At 35.4% G+C, this 19,529-nt stretch overlaps 1 protein-coding gene across 1 annotated transcript in view; it reads right to left on the minus strand.

Annotated features, from left to right (window-relative positions):
• PLCE1 (phospholipase C epsilon 1) overlaps nucleotides 1–19,529 on the minus strand; it is a 114,484-nt gene that overhangs the window by 71,848 nt on the left and 23,107 nt on the right. Inside the window, exon 2 of the mRNA XM_058810206.1 lies at nucleotides 2,973–3,264. Within this exon, the coding sequence (XP_058666189.1) occupies nucleotides 2,973–3,264 (292 nt within the window). The remainder of the gene's footprint in view (nucleotides 1–2,972; nucleotides 3,265–19,529) is intronic.

The raw sequence follows: 19,529 nt of genomic DNA on the forward strand, positions 1-19,529 counted from the left end.
CCAGCCCTGGGGACTCGGAGCATTTAAGGTCCTTAGCTACCAAGCAAAACCTTAGAAAGTATTCCCTGGAGTTGGACTGCTTGTGACTGCAAGGTTCATTGCTCAGGTCACTCAGTAACCCCTGAAGGACTGAGCACAAAGAACTGACGAAGTGCTTGGTGCTAGGGAGACACAAGCCCAGGAGGCTATCCCAGTATTAGGGACTTCCTGCTCGCAGGATCCCTATTTCCTGGGCAGATATTACATAAAAGTCCTAACTAAAGAGAGAATTGATTTTTTGAGAAGTCCTCTTTTTTGAACCATGAATGCACTCCCCATTAAAGTAATGGGCTCCTCTTTAAACACACTGTGCAAGAGAGTGCTGAACTTTGTCTCCAAAAATTGCAAACATTTTGAAAGTAGTGGAATGCTGTCTAGTCCAGAAAAGGTTTCCAAACACAAATTCAATAGCCCTTGAGATATTTTCAAGACTTCATGATATAGATTGGTTCTATTAAGCAAATTTACTTCTGCTTTGGAAGCTTTTTAAGAACTGTCTTGAAAATCATGTGAAGTGCAGTAATATTTACTCTTTAGTTGACAACCAATTTGGAGTTACAATGCCTGTCTTCCCAAGAAGTCATTGTATGTGACAGAGCCCTGCTTTCATGGAAAGGGCTAAAACACCTGGCTGCTGACTGCAGGTGTTGAATTACTTCTTTATTTTGCTTTGCTTGCACACACAGCTTTTACTTTATCTATTAAACTCTCTTCAACTGAATTTTTCAATGAATTTTTGCACTGTCACCCTTCTGATTCTCTTCTCATCTCATTCTAGGGGAGTGAGGGGCAGCAAGGTGCTATCTACTAGGGTTAAACAACAGCAGCTATTAAACCACAACACCATCAATATCTTCCCTTTCCAATGCCTGCAAACAACTACTGAGTGAAGTGTTCCCATGACATTCTGTATCCTGAGATAAATCCTCCATTGCATTTGATGACAGAATTATTGATGTGAATTAAAATTTCTCAGGTTTAGATGAGGTTAGCTTATTGAGGTTAAATTCAGCAATACAGAGGATGCTGGACAGATGAAAATAACCTTCTTATTAATCTGTATAGACAGGACAATTTCTCAAAAGGTACACACCCATGAATGATGACCAGAGCTCTGAATTCAGAATACAGCTGGGTTCCCCGCTAATGTAAATGACTTGGTCACATCACTAGGTAACACTCCATATAAATGTTTTAGAGAGGACTCTTAAAATTTCTCTGATATAATACATTGTCACAATATAAATGAACAGGAAGCTTCCACATCCAGAAAATTTCAATATCCTAGAGCTGCAGCATACCTCTTCCTCACCAGAGATCAGCACAGTAAATCATGCCTAGACCACTACAGTAAATCCAGTCTCTACTCTCTACACAGGCTATCAGTGGAATTGCAAACTGAGTTCAAAATCTTGAACTAGTTTTTAATGTCTTACATCTTTTGGCTCAGAATCCAACAACATACATCACATAATACTGTCACCATAGATACCCCCAAACTAGTGCAAAGTGTGCTGGTACATGGAGTACACAAAGCACACAAGAGCACTCACTAGCTGAAGCTCCATAAAAAGATGTAGCCATATCAGCAGCTTGGTGGGACTGAGCTAACTATTGCTGCTGCTTCAGTTTCAGAACTCAGCTCTGAAGCACATGGCTCAGCTCTTCTAATCTTGATTTCCAAGCTATCGCAGGACTGTTCCTGTCTATTTTTCTAAAGCACTCATCTCCCCAGAACAAATAAAACCAAACAACATAAAATGGAAAACCCTACCAAAATTGGCTGCTATACTGTACATATCTGTCTCTCACAGACGATGGTACATGAAGCTTAGTAATGTTACTAAACGCACTACTGAAATTCATTCACATGCTACAAGTTTGCCATCTAATGTCATTCATAGAATATTTCAGTGCTTCTCTCTACCCTTTGATTCACCTAGAATTAAAACAAGAAAGGGCCACTTCTTGGGATAAAAATAAGACAGCCATATATGACCACAAACTATGCCATTATTTGTCTGTTAGAAATGAAGTCAGTATCTGTGTTAGTTAAGGAACTGCACTGGTTTTGCACTTATTTTGTCATATTTCTGTAAAATTTTGGGCAAGCCATAATGCCCACATGCATCACTCCTACCATGGTATGACAGAGATAGTACATCCTTTTGTTATGGTTTATCAGATGATGACAGATCTCCAAATTCTTGAGTAACTTATGAAATATTCTAGGCATGAATTAAAAATTAATCAATAATGTAAGTACTGCTCTGTACAAAACCATATTTTAAAGCACAGAATTTGTACCAAGAAGGCTTTGTTTAGCTTCCAAAACAGACTAAACTAAATCACATTAAGGATTTTATTACATACGAAGATGATCAGCATGGAAGTTTAGTATGCAACATCCATTTTCCAACAGGCACTTTCCACACACAGAGCACCCACGTTATTTGAAATGATCCATTACTATACAACGATGATGGACCCAAGAGAAGACCAAATATAAACCAGTAATGAAGCGTACATGCTTCACAATACAGTGCTATGCTGACAGCTACTCGTACAATGACAACAATAATAACCAAGTACAGCATACACTCTTTCTCTAGTTCTGAACCAAGTCAGCCCATGCACAGGAGCACTTGGTAAATGCGAAATACTACACATGGAAACACCCTAAAAACAATGGCTTAGGCATTAAATTTGGATGCAGGCAGAAAAGATTCTAACAAGAAAAAAACCTGAAACATTTTGTAATACCAGTCTTTCCAGTTTAGTTGCATTTTTACTTTATTAAACTAAGATAGCTATTTATATAATGACTGCAAAGGAAAATATTTGAAAACATAAAATCTTTTTTATCTGTATTCATAATTTTGCAACTCATTCTATACTTTAAGTGGACAGAGATAAAAGAAAATCTTCATTACCTTTAAGCATTGTTCTTCCAGTTGATCCTCCGAAGATATTTAACAGACCACTTCTTGCTCCTAATGATGTAGTTGCTTCTAGTAAAGCACCAGTTACATAGTTAGAGAGTGCAGTCCTCTGAGAAGTGGCACGATATTGACAGTAAGCACCTGTTACACGTGGTTTTACACAAAAACCATCTCCTTTGTATATACAGTTTGTAACAGATGTTGGGAGCTTCCTCAGAAGATGAGGAATAAATTCAAAAATATCTTCTGTTCCTTCCTCCTCTTCTCTCACTGTACTGAAGATCTGTGAAGAATGCAAAAGCATGGACTGTTAGTTCACTTGCTTAGAATAACATACCGAATATAAAACAATTCCAAATGACCACGACTTCTTGTGAAGTTCAATGACCTGCAGTATCTACTTATCCAAAACTGGTTTGTTAGAATTTTGGGTCAGGCTCCCAAACAGGATCTTTAAGTAAGAAGTCATTCTGGCCTTCAATCTATGTTTAAAAGCATTCTAAAGAAAACCATTAGACTAAAAAAAACGCACATCAATACACCTCATCAACATTTAAAATACTGAATATGAATAAAATTGTTTCTAATACTATTAGATCTATTGTACTTCCAGAAAACCTTAGACATATCAGTAGCAGAAAAAAACAGATCAACTTAGGGTTGGCACTTTTTCTTGCTGAGTAGGAGGGGCTTTGCAAACAGAGATGGTTTTAATCACTCTGAACCCTCTTTCAAAATGTTCACATTTATTGCATTACTTCCAGCCTACGCACAGGTCCTCTATCTTATATTGGTTTAGTACTCTTTCTCCAATATTTGTGATAACACACTAATGAACTTCAGTCTGTGGCTTAGCAACTAAGTAATGTTTGCTTATTTAAAAGAGTCTAATGATCAAAGCAAGAATCTGGAAGAAATCTCTTCATTTAGTATACAAGGGGAGACTTGATTCTTTGCATTCTTCCATGCTGACTTACTGATTAACATTAATAATTTGTTTCAATGATCTGTGCTTCTTAATTACAAAGTGTAAACTAAAAATTAACACAGGGAAAGGTCAGCATAACTGCCACCAGGACAGGTGCTGAGACAATTTTCATGAGATTGATCCCACCAGTCAAAGATGTGCAGAAGAAACAAGCTGATGGCTTCATGACAGTTTTTTTCAATTAGCACCTTGTGCCTTGTTGCCATCCTTTCCCACATATAAACAAAATACAGCTATCCATCAGCATGGCAGAAGCTGCAGCCAGCCCTACAAAGCAAGCACACGTGCTCAGTCAAATGATAAGAAGCTGTTTGCACAGCCTGTGCACGCCACATGTCAGAGGCACCGACACCCTGCCCACGGGACACACACGTGCCCAGCCACGGATCCAGGGAGGGAAGTGGCTCCCAGCACAGGGATCTCACACCCATCACTTCTGCCCCAAGCCTGGCATTCACCCTGCCAGGTCAGTGAGGAAGGATCCAACTGCCTGCTCCATGAGGGATCTGACCCTCCACTAACAGAAGAGGTGAACAATGATGTGGTTCCTTCATCTGTGTAAACAAATTGCAGAAAATCAATTACAATTTAATCTATTAAGTAGATATTTGTTATTTTAGCTTTAATTTTTGTAATAACCACCTTTGGGAGAAAGCAGTAAAATTTTATATTAAAAATATAATAATTAATTAACTAGTAATGTAAGTCAATTATCTGAAAAAGACCACTGACATATTTATTAAGATAAAAAAAGAAACTTTCACATGTTGACTATGGTTATATATAGCTCAATCCCTTTAAAAGATACCTTCTGTTATGCACTGCACTGCACTACTCATGTACTACACTACAGCATGAAATGTTGTGGCACCTTTCTTTTTTCCCCTCTCCCTGCACATTTTCCAAAATTTGTTTGGTCTGAGGTTTCTAGAAATATTACACCTGCATCTTTATCTTCTTTTCTTTGCTATCTGGCGGTTTCACAGACTTTTAGACTGTCAGTATAGACACATCACCACCTTAATTCAGAAAGAAAATGTGTTTTTAAAGCGTGCCGTACCTGGATGGGATGTGTATAGATCTTTTATTTAGCTAACTGTCTAAAAGTACCTTTTCAAAAGGTGTACTGTGAAATAGTCAACCTTTGGACTATGAGTGTGTTACACATAGTAGACATAATTACTCTTTTTAGTTTGTTTTAAAAAAATATTTAGTTAATGAATATAATTTAACTTCTCAAAACTGCAGTTACCATCCAAAATATTTTTAAAATTGGGTTCTGCAACTTATAAAGGCATGTTCTGTTGCCTACACAACTAAAATTTCTTTCAGCTGCCAAAGCAAAGAAACCATTTGTTGACAGAAATAGGCGACAGTGTTTTGCCAGAGAGATTATACATGGAATAATGGTGTTAATCTCTTCTGTGTAAAGTAGACTTTGGGGCACTAGCTGTCTCCAAAGACTTTGCACATCACATAACATTTTCAACTTCTGTTTGTTTTGATGTGTTAAAGTTCCGAGCGTGTTACTTCTGCTGCACACAGATGAGGTTACGAAAAAATACAGACTTACAATGTGTATACTTGTCAGCCCCTGTAAAGAACTGAAATAATCAGAATAGCAACAAATCCCTCAGGTACCTGATAGGTAAAACCACCTTTCAGAGAGATTGCACCAGACAATTGGGAAACTTAATCTTGCCTGGGAGACAAAGAAGTTTATTCCAAGCCAGAGCTTACAATTCATCCTGGCAGAATCCAGATCCTATTGATCCATGCCACTAACAAAGAATGATTAATGAAATTAAAAATGAATGTGAACCAAAAAGAGTAAGGTGCAGCACTGAACTGAAAGCTACACATCAAGAAAACCAAGCCTCACTTTTGCCTTACGTATTAAATTAAAGATTTCAAAACCATCTGCAGTCTGATGTTGCCATGCCTCACTTACTGCATACAAAACAGCAACTCAAAAGAAACTCAGGACAGTATCTGACTCTGAAAGTGTTGCAATACTAAACACTCTGTAATGAACACACAACACTTTTAAAATAAGAAAAAAGATGAAACCAGAAACTCCATATACTAATACACCAGTATTCTAATAAAAGTATACTATGGCTTAAATAGCTTTTTACTTTCTTTTCTTTTTTAAGGAGATTTTAATAGTAAGTAAAAAGAAAATAAAAATTACTTGCAACATACAATATTTCTGATTTCTAGTAGAGAAAATTGTCCTCCAACTCAAAAATTAAAATTAGCATTAAAATAAAGATTAAATTCAGAGAGAATTCCATCCTTGCAGCTTTACAACCGAGTCCATACTTGGAAAATGCACGGAAACAAAATAGAATATTCACCTCTTAATAATGTATGCAATAAATCATCAAAACTATACTTTTAAAAGCCCCTCAGTTTTGCTTCTAGTAACTTAAAATGGTATCTTCAAGTTAACTTATTGATAACCTTCAGGCAACAAAAGTTTCCTACAGTGACAACAGACGTATTTTGCTAAGATATTAAAAATCTCTTTAAAAATAACTATAAGAACAAGCAACTTATGCTAGCCTTGAAATTATTCCTTCGTTTTCTCCTGCAATCTTTTTTTTTCTGTTTAATCATCACAGAATTGCAAATTGCAATATGTCCTTTTCTCCACAACATTACTATAGCTTTACTGTGTAGAAATGGCAGAAACCCAAACACCGCAGCAGCTTAATGTCCAGTTTATGACACATATTCCCCCAAAATGAAGCTGGAGTTCATGGGTACTGCTGTACTGGAAATATCAGATATAGCAGTTCATAAAAAATAATTGCAATTTCTTACTTAAATTCACATGTATCTCTCACTGTAGTCTTTTTTGTTTCTCTTTTCATATTTTGTCTGCCTCAGGTATTTAGTTTAGAACTTGGAAGCATACTATCATATTGTCAAATATCTAGCTGCTGCTGTGCTTTTGAAACCCAGAAACTGGAATTATGACCTGACTAAAAACATCCCATTTATTAGGCAGCAGAATATGTACAGAAGAATATGTGTACACAAGAATTTCATTGCAAAGAATAGTAATGAAAAAAAGAATAGTAATGAAAAATTATGCTTATTGCTACTACACTGTAAAAATATGATACAAAAGGGTAATGAGGTTTTAATGCATCTGTCCAAACACTCTCTAAACACATCTATCGAGATATCCTGAATGATCAAGATTAAATGCTGAAATGTAGGAGGTGTGTGCATGTGTTCAGTTGGTACGACACATTTCAGTCTGATTTCCTGGCTGTTCACCTACAGAGCACTTCTGTGACGGAGGATGCTGACAGCAGCCTGCCTTCATTTGTTGCACACTTTTAAAGCATTTTAAAATGTCATAGTGGTATATTAGCAAGTAATAACTCTCAGGACAGTATGTGTTGAAGATCATTTGAACATCTCCTTTGAAAACACAAAGGTTTCACAGAACATACAAGCCTAAACACAATTAACAACACAGGAAACGCTGCTCTTTTCAAATTTGTTCTGTTCCAAGAAAAATTACATTAAAGTGAGGAAATTCTGTGGGTGATTTTTCATTTTGGCCTTGCAGATTTTTCAGAAGAAAACCCTTACTAAAATTGGTCAAATGAAGCTAACAGTGGTCTCTTGGAAGTCATGACCAAGGACCATTCCAATTGTGTTTACATGTATTTATTCTATCATTTATTTACTTATCATTCTATCATGTATTTATTCCATCATTATATCATTTATATATTGGACATATATAGCATGGAATACAAGCACAGTCTGCTATGCAAAAAAACACCTTTGCCTGAAAGAAACTAATATGCAAGGTGAACTTGGGTGAATGAGGCATTAATACAGAATTGGTCAATATTTCAGTTTTATGTCTTCCAAAATGGTACTCCAGCACAATGTAAAAAATAGGTACTACTGATAGTTAATTTTCTGAAACACACTGGATTTTCTCAGCTTTATCTCATTCAGGTTATGACCATACCCCCATTCATCAGTTCATGACATTTCAAGATCATTGCTAAAGTACAAATCTTTAATTCAAGGTCTTTCTAAAATATGAATTGTCTTGTAACAATTTCTGATTATGTATCAGAAATTGTTATGGATCAATTATAAGAACTGATGTATCAATTACAAGAACTGAAATACATTAAACACCGAATGCATTTTTTGTTATCCTTACAATAGTGTATATGTTTGTCTTTCTCCCTACTGTGTACATGATACTCTCAAGAGGACATGCCAGAGACCACATCTCAAACAGTTGTGCAGGTTGTTCAAAGCCGAGGGATTTTACTGTGTTTGACAAAGAGGATGCTGAAAACAGCAGAAAGGTCTGCTCTGTCAGGACTATTTCTCAGCTCTGTTCACTGGCAAGTCTTGTTCACTTCAGCAATCGAATAGGTGAGGTCTTCAGAAATCCTTTCAAGAAACTGGACATTTTGATAAGTGGCTTTCAGTGTTTGGAGTACAAAAGTCAGACATTTGGACTGCTAGAACACTAACTTCTTGGTGGTACTCAGCAGCCTGTAACCAAATAAGCACACACCAGGACAGCTGATTAAATTTTTGGCTATGTGTCTAACTGAGTTCTGGTATTTACAAGAACAAGCAGGGTAAGGTTTATGATAAAACCTGTGGTCAACGAAATTTCATTCCCAACTTATTATTCCAGATGAAGTGGATGAATGCAATCACTCAATTGTAAGCTCTTCTAAATTGTAGCACCACTGAGATTTGTGAGAGACTCTTGACTGTCCAGCCCAGCAGGAGATGAAACACCATTTCCATTCCAAATCCTCTGTAACAGCTACTAAGAAGAAAGCTCTACCCTACCTGAAACCAGGGCAACTACCTCACCCAAGCTTCTCTGATCTGTTGTTTGTCATGACACTCTATTGCAGTTTCTCCCTGCAGCAAACACAAAGACAACTATCTGGCAGTTTTGCAAGATGGCATCAAACTCACAGATCCTCTCCCAACATCTCATGATCCAACATTTTTGGCTAACAGGCAACATTCTCAAAGTACAAACAGCCATCCCAGATTAAAATAAAATGCAATCAAATAAACCGTTACATATTATGATGCCTTTCTTCATACTCAACAGCTTTTGGAAATGTATTTGAACACCACCCTTCAGGTGGCTTTGCAAGCCAGCAAATGTCCCACCAAGCAGAACTGACAGACTCAGCAGGGGCACTTGCTACCTAGCCTGCCTGCAGCTTCACCAACAGGAGAACAAGAACTACCACCACCTGAAAGTTTTGCTGAAACACAGACATTTGGTACAGGTTTGCATATGTGCTTAAGAAATAGCAGTAAAGGGCTATTTTGATAAATAATCAGCAAGAAAACTAGAGCTATAAATACATATTCACAGTGAAATATATGCAATTCAGCAAAAATGGAAAGAATTGCACGGAGTAAGAGTATTGTCTATATCTTAACTTGCTCAAATCTTGCTTTCTATGTTTTTTCACATGGTGTTAAAATGGAATAACTTCCCTGCTGAGATGCCAGTTTTTGTACTGGAAAAGTTCCTTAAAGTATCCCTAGACTGCTGAAACAGTGTACTGTATTTTAAAAAATAAGAAAAAAAAAAGAGGATACAGTGTCATGGTATAATCTGAAGTGTACTTCATAACATACAAGGAATGCTATATTGTCTTCACCTTCTCCTTATAGTAGGAATAAATCTCCCAATTGAAACAGAAGCTGCCCTCGCTGGGGTAGGGCACATACAACTTGCAGAGAAGGTGCATGCATTGGAGCCTGTCCAGTCCCCTTACACACCTGAAGGAAAGAACAGATCACAGAAAAGCAATAAAAGGCTACAGGCACCTCTTCATCATAGGAGTCAATGCTTTTTCCAGCATACTCACATAGCTTTTCCAATGTTCAGTGATGCAGTCACTGTGGGAGACCCAGATATTTTCCTGTCCTGCAAATGATCTTCAGGTTCCAGCAATTTAGAAGAAACCCTTCCAGCAGCTGTCTTGCCAATATCCTTTTTGCAATGTCTGCTCTCAAAAACCCTTCCAACTTTTGTGCTCTCTTCAAGGATGAGGAAGATGCTGACAGAATGTCAGCACAGAGCACAAGACAACAGTATTGGGCTACAGAGCAACAATGCTCACTTACTCAACAGCAAATTCTGTTGAGTATTCAGTTCTACACAGTAAGTTGTAAATGGGCAGTGTGGCCCAGAGCAGCAGAGGACACACAGAAAACAGATGAGCTGACCCTGGGAACATGGAAATCAGTGTCAATGGCAGCTGGAAGGCTGCCAAAAGAGCGATCAAGCACAGATGTGCCCAAACACTAATATTCATTAAGTGATGTTCTGTGAACTTTCTACAGCTTCGATTGCAATTACAGAATGTGCATTACCTCACCAGCCAATATTTTTTATGAATTGCATCCTGTTAAGGATGAGATAATTTCAAGAACAGAAACAGAATTTAATGAGGATCAAACTATCTTGCACAGGCAATAATCCTTAAGTACAGTTCAACATTATTCAGAAATATTAATAGCCACCCCTACTCAGTTCTGGTATCTGACAAGCGCCTTTAGTGGAGAATTTTTTTCATTCCTTATCATCAGGAAATGATGACACAGTTTTAAAAAAAATTAATTTGACATTTGGATTTATGAACAGAAATTGTAACAGAAGATCGAAACTTCGAACAAGTCATCATTTTTACTTCTGATAAAAACTTGGTTGCTATTACTTACTTATTTTCCATTTCTGTAAGGTAACAGTATTAAATAGCCCTTTCCAAAGGAAAGATGAACTTCACAGATTTAGAAGACAGAAAAAGCAGTGTGATCTAATTAAGATACAGATTTAAAACAGTACCTCCACTCCGAGAAAGTCCTACTTTTCATGGCAGGTATTATAATTTAGATTCAAATAACTACTAAGAAGAATCAACTTAAGATATAAAACAGAGGCTGCTAAAAGGCATTAATTGCAATTTGGAAGTTTTTTCATAAACACTTGAAATTTCAAGTTGATTACAGAGAAAATGACAGGATGACACAGAACACAAAACAGGAGTTCTTCACATCACTTTTGAGCAATGTGAAACAATGCCCTTGCCACTGAGAGAAACCTCTGTAATCTTAGCTAGGAAAAGCCAAAATATCATTTCCGGCAGAGTCAGTTATTTACAACTCTGTTGGTACAAGTGTGTATGTGAAAAAATAAATAGTTATTAATTATTTTATTCCTAAGTTCACTTCCTAACTGAGTTTTAAATATTTTTTATCTTTTTTTAGTACTTTGCAACTTATAACTGTTAAATGTTTTCTGTTCTACCCTTGTCAATTCTACATGCAGCCAGTATTCGTTTTATTTCCTGAGTGTTTATTTACTTCCTCCAAACTTTCACCAACAACATAATTTATGAAAAAACTGCTGCCTTAGTAACTAAATAAATTACTCTTTTAAATAAACATCTGCATAATCTCCATCTAACTAATGCACACCTTGGTTTTTTTTTATTGAAAAGCTGATAGTTTTACTAGCCCGAAGTGGATCATGTCTTTGAATACCTGAGCATGTGGACTGGAATTTCTTGGGTTATTAGCTTATTACCTACTATGTTTTAAACATAAAAGTATAAGTACCACACACATAACCGCTGTTCAAAAATATATTTTAATAATGACTTTTGATATACCTTACTGATGGAAAAAAAGCATTCATATAAAACTTCACAGGTATGTTATAAAAAGTATTTAAAACAAGAGGATGATTAGCAGGTTGAATTTTTGATTCTGAAGTTTTGGTGTAGCTATGTACATTATCTAAAATAGGCGAATTAGGCTTAAAACTCTCAGAAAGACAGAAATAATTCACTCAAATAATTTAGATGTTAGAATATTAAATGTGTCATGATGAAACAATTTCAATTCAGGACAGGTTAATATTTTCATTTATAAATTCCTCCTTTCATCATAGTAGAAAGGTCTTTGGTAGTCAAACCATAAAGGATGGTGCTATTAAAATGGATCACTGCATCTTCCCAATGTCCCACGTTTTTTTTTTAACTATTATTCTGTATGTAGAGCAATAGCAAGTCTAGATTTTCTCTAAAAAACAAACAAAAACTCCAGACACGCATCAGATACAGGCAGAAATCTCTATGGGTTTGTACCTTAATATCAACTGTATTCTTCCCATTTGAGGAAAGCCTTCCACGGAACTCACACATTTAAAAATAGCTGCATTCCCACTCATGTGAACTGATTATTTAAATGACTTTGAAAGATGAGCTTAGTGGGATAGTCCTGATCTATAAACTGACAATAAGATTTGGGAGTAACATACAGTAGAGAAAAAAAACCACTTAAGAGATCTCCTGTCAACATGATCATCTTAGAATCAAACGGAAAAACCTAAAAATTATGGCTGTTGAAGACCATATCTCACCATCCCTTACAACTTTGGTTTCTCATCCTCTTTCTACAATCTCATCTATTTCTCAAAGTTCACTATAGCTGCTTATGCCAAACCCTGGCCTTAAGTGTTCTTTAAAAATATTTTGTTAATATGTATACTTATAACTGATTCAGAAAGCACACAATCTGTTCCATTCCCATGTCTCTCACATTAAAATTCATAAGATAGCCAGTGGCAAGGGTTAAAGGTCATAGAGCTGGCTAATTCTGTTTTTACAGAGTAATGCTGCATCCCTGTAAGTAGACAAACTGCTCAGAATTGCTTAAGATCTCAAGCTCAGAGTAAATATGCCAAAGCTCAGACACAAAGTACATGTAATAAAGCTGCCTTTCTAATTATACGATCACTATTTCTATTTGCATCAAAAAGGGTTCATAATGGGATTTTATTGTACTTTACATTCTGGACTTACATTGAAAGGTGGATCTCAGCCCATCTATCAGAAACAGTCTATAGTTCAGATATGTAGACAGAAACCTAAGGATTGAATAAATGTAAAGTGCAATAGAACCTTGCTGTATCACAAAATACTTTTATTTATAACCAATTTTAACTGATATTACAGTAAAAGATTGGTAGGCAGATTACTACAGCTGTGAAGTTTATGCATCCTACTCATGGCATACAGCTAATAAAAGAGCACGTTTTCCTTAGCACAGGAAATCTAGTTCTCATTTTCTAATTTTATAGACACTGAATCCATGCTTATTTGTTTGCTTCTACTTCAGCTGTTGGGTTCATAGGGTCACATGAATAATTATAAGATTATTTTGGATAGTACTTTGGGGCCAGGAAATTCTCAGAGTTTTCATGACTGAATTGTTTGATAGACTTTTAGGTCAGGATACAGAACATGATTTCATGAAACAAAATAACTCTGTTCTATAAAGAGGCATTTTCCACTTTAAGGGTTTTTTTAAAAATTACCCAGAAATAGAAAAGGCAAAATTCCTTGCCCAAAGTCACAAGAGAATATTGATATTTCAAACTTAACCTTGAAGTTACATGTTTAATTATAATTTACTGATAAAAAGTGAGTCTTCATTCATCATTGTTCACAATGAACATTTAACAACAACCCTACAAAAAGATAAGAATAAAAAAGGGCTATCCTGTAAATTTTTAGAATATAAATTTCAGCTAAAACTAAGCGATCACAATGATCCATCATGGTACAATGCAGCAATTCTCCTTATGTTGCCTTCTTGGATCAAGAAGGCAGTACCTTCAACACTATTCATCTTCCCTGGTCATTAGCTGCTAAGGAAGACTGCACTGCATCTGTAAGTGTACAAAAGCTACACATGTGAAGACACTGTGAACTAATATACAATGCGGCAACTTAAAAAAATAACTTCCTGTTTTCCTTGTTGCCAGCTCAGCTGGGTGTTCACCTGTTAACTTCAAATAACTGTTCTAGAGAACACCATACATTCAATTTTCACATCATATTTCTATTTTATGAAACAATTTTGATGACAGATACCGAATACACACTAATAGCCATACGTACATTAAGACAACTGGAATCAAACAATCTATGGCAGTAATTGTCACTGAAAGAGTTTTTAATTATCATCCAAATCTGCTAAAATGATGCAAGGGTGGTAACATTGTTATTAAGTTAAAATTGATGCTGTCTCCAAAGGGAGCTTTGGAAGCCAAGTCCAAGATCTAAACATGGGGCATTGATTCATTAATTATATTTTCAGTTCAGTTTAACTGGACTGAAATTCACAAAATAGATAATCTAAATCTAAAGTTTTGCAATTTTCAAAAATTCTAATTCCTTCATCACATTTAAAACATGTTTTTTAAGGTAAATATTCTTGTTTTAAGAGAATGAGTATGAGTGAAAAAGTGGAGTGATTGAACAAGGGAGGAGGAATAAGAGCACAGTAGTTCAGTATTTAAATTACACTTTTTAATTGTTGATGAAGTTTCTGCAGGATCAGAGTATATGTTCTCCTTTCTTTTCCCATTGGAGTGGAATGTCACTGGAGGCTTGATTTTCAGAATTTAAGGCATCTGGCTTAAGACCAGATGAACAAAAATATTTTAAACTAACTTTCCTTATTCTCTGGGGATTGTTACAGACCCAGGGACTAGAGTTTAGTCATCCATGAGATTTATTTTGCTTTAGCATTAGCTTCAACTAAACTTTGTATATACAACAGCTTCCTTACCAAAATTCATAGCCACTCTGCTCAGTGTAATCATTTTTATAAATTGCAATTATATTACACTGAATTACATGCATAAGTGACCTGTGTGTATGCTTAGCCTCACAAAATGAAGGATAAAACCTAGATTCCTATTACAAGCTTCTCTTTCATACTATCACACCAGTTCTGAAAACATTTTGACTTATTTATCCATAAGTACATGAGCCAAATTTAGGATTCTTTAAAATTGAAAAGCTTCACCTTAATGAGAAATAGTGCTCTTTAACAGCTTTGGGAGAGCTGAGTACAGATTTGTTTTGAATTAACTGCAGCAAGTTTTCATGTACATAACAAACTATTCATGTACTTGAGGGAGGAAAATTTGTAATGGATGTTTTAGTTAACTATGAAGCAAAAATGGTTGTTTGCTCTTGTTTTAAATAATTATCACAGAAAGACAAAAAAACGTAGAAAGCATTGTATGTTTCCATGAAACTCTAGCAGTAGCTTAACATTTTACTCAAGTCCCAAATAATTTCAACTTGACAAGTACATTCTTAAGATCTTTAGAGGGCAGTTTTGTCACAGCATCATCATTCTGAGAATAAGCAGGAAGACTTGTTCAAACAGTGCTACGATAAAAACTGAAGGTGATATCAGGGACAAAAAACCCCAGAAAACCAGTACTTTATAAAGATTAGATAGATCTAATGGATCTTTACTGTAGAACAGAATAAACAAGGAGAGATAATTTCCAGGCTCCTATCTTCTCAGAACCACATCAAGGACAATCTATTCCATAGAGGGAAAAGTTTACATATGCTTTTCATAACAGAAATCTCATCAAATGCCAAATCTACATTAAATATGTAAACCTATTGCAATACTGGCACTGCAAAGGGCAACTGCGTGGTGCAAAAAAGTAATTTCCATCTGTACTTCTAAAACCTATTTTCAAACTCAGTCTTTATATTCCATAAGTTACTCTACAAACTGTACTAACGCATTCTTCTATAATGAAATCTGCTTATGAAGATGTAAAGACCACATGAAAACAAACTGACGTAATGATGGAGGTCTAGCTACTTATGAAAATGAAGATGTAAAGCTTGGGCACTAGTTTGGTTTTATTAAAATGACTGATACAAAAAAGACGCTGGCTGAGAGTCATGTCCCCTCTCTAAATTAATAGAAAGGTAAGAAAGAATAAAGATGGCAACAAGTACAATTCCACAAACTAAGAATGGGCTTGCTAACTGCTCCTTCAATATATGCTTGACACATGTGTGACTGTAACTCAACATTTTGTCCAGTCATTCTTTTTTTTAATCTTCTGACTGGCTGACTGTGTATTTTATTCACTTACAGGACATTAGTGCCCTAGACTTACTAATATATCAGCAAAAGCCCATATTTACATGCTACTTAGTAATATGGTAATTTAGTAAAATGCCCTATCTGTATAACCCACAACTCACCTTTTTATCACTGTGTACACACTTTAAAACAGGAACTTTTATCTTCCTTTGCATTTATTCTGCTTCTTGGAGAGTAAGTCCCACAACCTAATGCTGCCAAACATTATCATGGTATATACAATTTAACATATTTTTAATGTATCAACCTTTAGTTCCCCTTTGTGTTATGATTTTGTAGCAGCACAAAAAAAAATTAATATTTGGACACGTTACTTAAAACCTCAAAGCTCTGTCATAATCTTCCCAGGTCATTTGATTTGAACACAACCAAACTACAAGGTATCAGAAAAGTAAAACTCCGGCTATTTAAGTGAAAGTAAGAAAAGTTGTCACAGAGATACAAAGTTTGTGTTCATTAAGTGTAACCATCACAACTTATTCTTACTAATCATGAGAGCTTACGTACAAAAAAGAACAGGGTTGTGTTATTTTTCACAAGCAGGTACTTGGATCCCCTCATAAACCAACCTACACAATAAATTGTTTCTCAAGTCAAAAGCACTGTTCAGTTTAAATTCCTGAAACATATTACTTTACTGGAAGACTAGTCCAGTACATTTAAACATTAGACAATTTGCAAGTTTTATAGACTATTTAAAAGTACAACGTATGTTTGAGAAAATGAAACAATTCTCTATCATCACTAGTGGGTAGTGTAATTTTAGCTTCACATGCACATGACGGGAAAATAAGACAAAACCAAATTTTTAGCATTTATAAAAATATCCATAATAATCAAATGTCATCCTGATTGCATTTCTACTGAACAGTTTTGTATTGATTACACTGGGAGAAGCGATAGCTACAGAATTTTTTTCCATTTATATTTTACTGCATGTTCAAAAAAACAAGTCTTACATACTTTGCTTATGATTTCAATATTCTTTACTAAAAAATATCCAGTGTTTTCTATAAATCCTATTGTACATGCAATATTTCTTCATCAAGTCACAGTAAGATTCCAAAATTCATTCGGGGGTTTAATGTCAACTTCATTAATGGCATCTAAGTATTTTATCAAAACAATAAAGTAAAAAAAATAAATGTATGTAATTAATATTTACATTATTTACAGAGTTAGAACCCAATACTAAGCAAAAAAAGTAGACTTTATAACTTTATGTGCTAAAATTCTGGCTTTACAATCAATTAAACACAATAAGCTAGTAAACATTCACATTCAGTATCCCTATTTGAAATAAAAAGGAAACAACACAGACTCTTCAAAATTACTAACTGTTTACAACAACAGGATAAGTACTGACTGAAAAGAAAGTTGTTCCAGAAAGAAATGGCTCGCTTAGTAAAGCAAGAATATATTTTTCTCCAGCACTACATTCTTCTTTCTGACGAAGGAAAGCTTTCCTATTATCCCTGGAGTAAGAAAAACTTTTTAACAGTTAATATTACATGAACCATACCTTTTTCCCTTGTGTTTCACCATATCCATATCATACCATCTGGCAGGAAAAATGACAAAACTTATAGAGATTGAAACAAGCCAACACAAGCAGAAAGTGCAGGCTGGCTTTCAGCAGCCCACGGTGACAGCCTGTTCCCGTCTACAGAGACTGCCTGAGAGCCTGCAGAGAAAAGAACTCTGCTGCCAAATCTTAATCCCGTGGCTGCACCGCACATGGGGCTGCCTCACCTCTGCAGCTCCTACAAGTCTACTTCCCAACAGTCTGTGGAAATTTGTTCCTTGTTAAAACTCCATAATCATTTCAATGTGATCACAGACACAGAGATAATAAAATCTGATACATTCAATGTTTAATTTTGCAGGCCTACTGGAGTTTGTGTTTACATTACTGCAAATAAAATGATGCAATGCTAAATTTATCTGAAGGCACCGCATTTTGCTTGGTATTGTATGAATTTATAGAAAAAATTAACTTACAATGCCAGCCATGAAGCAACTTCGAAAACATATTTATAAATACAGAAAATAAGGTCACTGGCATGATGTAAACTCACTGTAAGCAGAAGTAAAACGATTCTTCCCACATTAGATTTCTCACCTCTAAGCTACTAATACAATTATACTACTGCAGAAAATGTACAGATTAATAGAAAAAAAATTTGAGACAAATTATATAAACAGAAGAGGATTATTTCTAATTACAGTCTTCTAGAACCAGTTCCCAAGCACACAGCTGAGGCTGCCACACACTGCTCTGCTCTCATGCTGTCCTTCCTACTGACCCACCATACTTCTTCACAAGGGGGCACAATTTATAAAGGAAAGGCCTGGTGCACAAGTCATTTTTGCAAGCCTAAAAAATTCCAAGGACAGCTGTATCCTACTTTAAGAGAGTCCCAGAGGAACACAAAGTAGATGAAGGAGAATATTTGCTAGTACAGGAACTGAAATAAGCAGCTTTACAAATCCTTGTTTTTGTTAATTAAAGATACACGATGGAGCCAACATGAAAGCACTGCAGCACACTGGCTATTTTGTGGTTTTCCCCAGAAAGGGTCCTTAATGTGGGTCACACTTCAAATAAACATGAATAATTCCATACCTGGTAACCTGGGTAACTTTATCTCAGAAGTGGGCCTTGTTACTATTTAGTTATCCCTCAAATACTGCTCTTCAGTAACTTGATCTCGGAACAAACACTGATTGAAAAAAGATTATAGGTGAGAATAACAAGTTATGGAAGGGAGAAAAAAAAAGAAGTATGTGATAAAGGTAATGATGACAAAGGTAAAAGCAGGAAAACCACTGACTAGTAGGAGTTTTGAAGAACCACTGAGTAGCAGAACATGTGACATAAATGTGAGAGTTGCATATCTTCTGAATTCTTTTTAAATAACATGACACACCACTTACTGTCTTTAAGATACCTTTCTCTACAATTATGGAAACACACAGAAGAAAAACTCTCAAAAGATATGCTACAGTTGCATGCTGGGATGGTGGGAAAGTAAAAAGCATGTAAAATGTCCAACTATTAGTAAAACATGATAGCTTCATTCAGTATTCTCTTACAATAATTACCAGACAGCAATAAGTACATAAAAAACGCACATGGCAGAGAGCATTATGTTCAAAGAAAACAGATATAATGATTTCTGGGAAAAAAACTCTATAACAAATGTTTTAATATTATTATATTTATTAGGACTATCAATTTTAAATACAAGATCATCTAGGCAAGTAATGCAAAAGTAGCAGGAAGTAGCTTAAGGCTATACAAAAAAAATCATAAAATTTCTTAACACCTTGTCATTAAACACCCCAAAGATCAATACATTAGAACCATTTTAAGTATTTAGGCTCTGGCATTACAATGCAGTTATCTCACTCTTCCAAAACTGAAGCAAGAAAAATTTCACATGCATGCTTTTATTGAATAAGGCTTCCTAGGATTCATAAAATAAACTTTTCTACAGAATCTTTTATTTCTCTAAAAATAA

The sequence above is a fragment of the Ammospiza caudacuta genome, chromosome 9 (genome assembly GCF_027887145.1).
Source record: "Ammospiza caudacuta isolate bAmmCau1 chromosome 9, bAmmCau1.pri, whole genome shotgun sequence".
Classification (NCBI taxonomy): Eukaryota; Metazoa; Chordata; class Aves; order Passeriformes; family Passerellidae; genus Ammospiza; species Ammospiza caudacuta.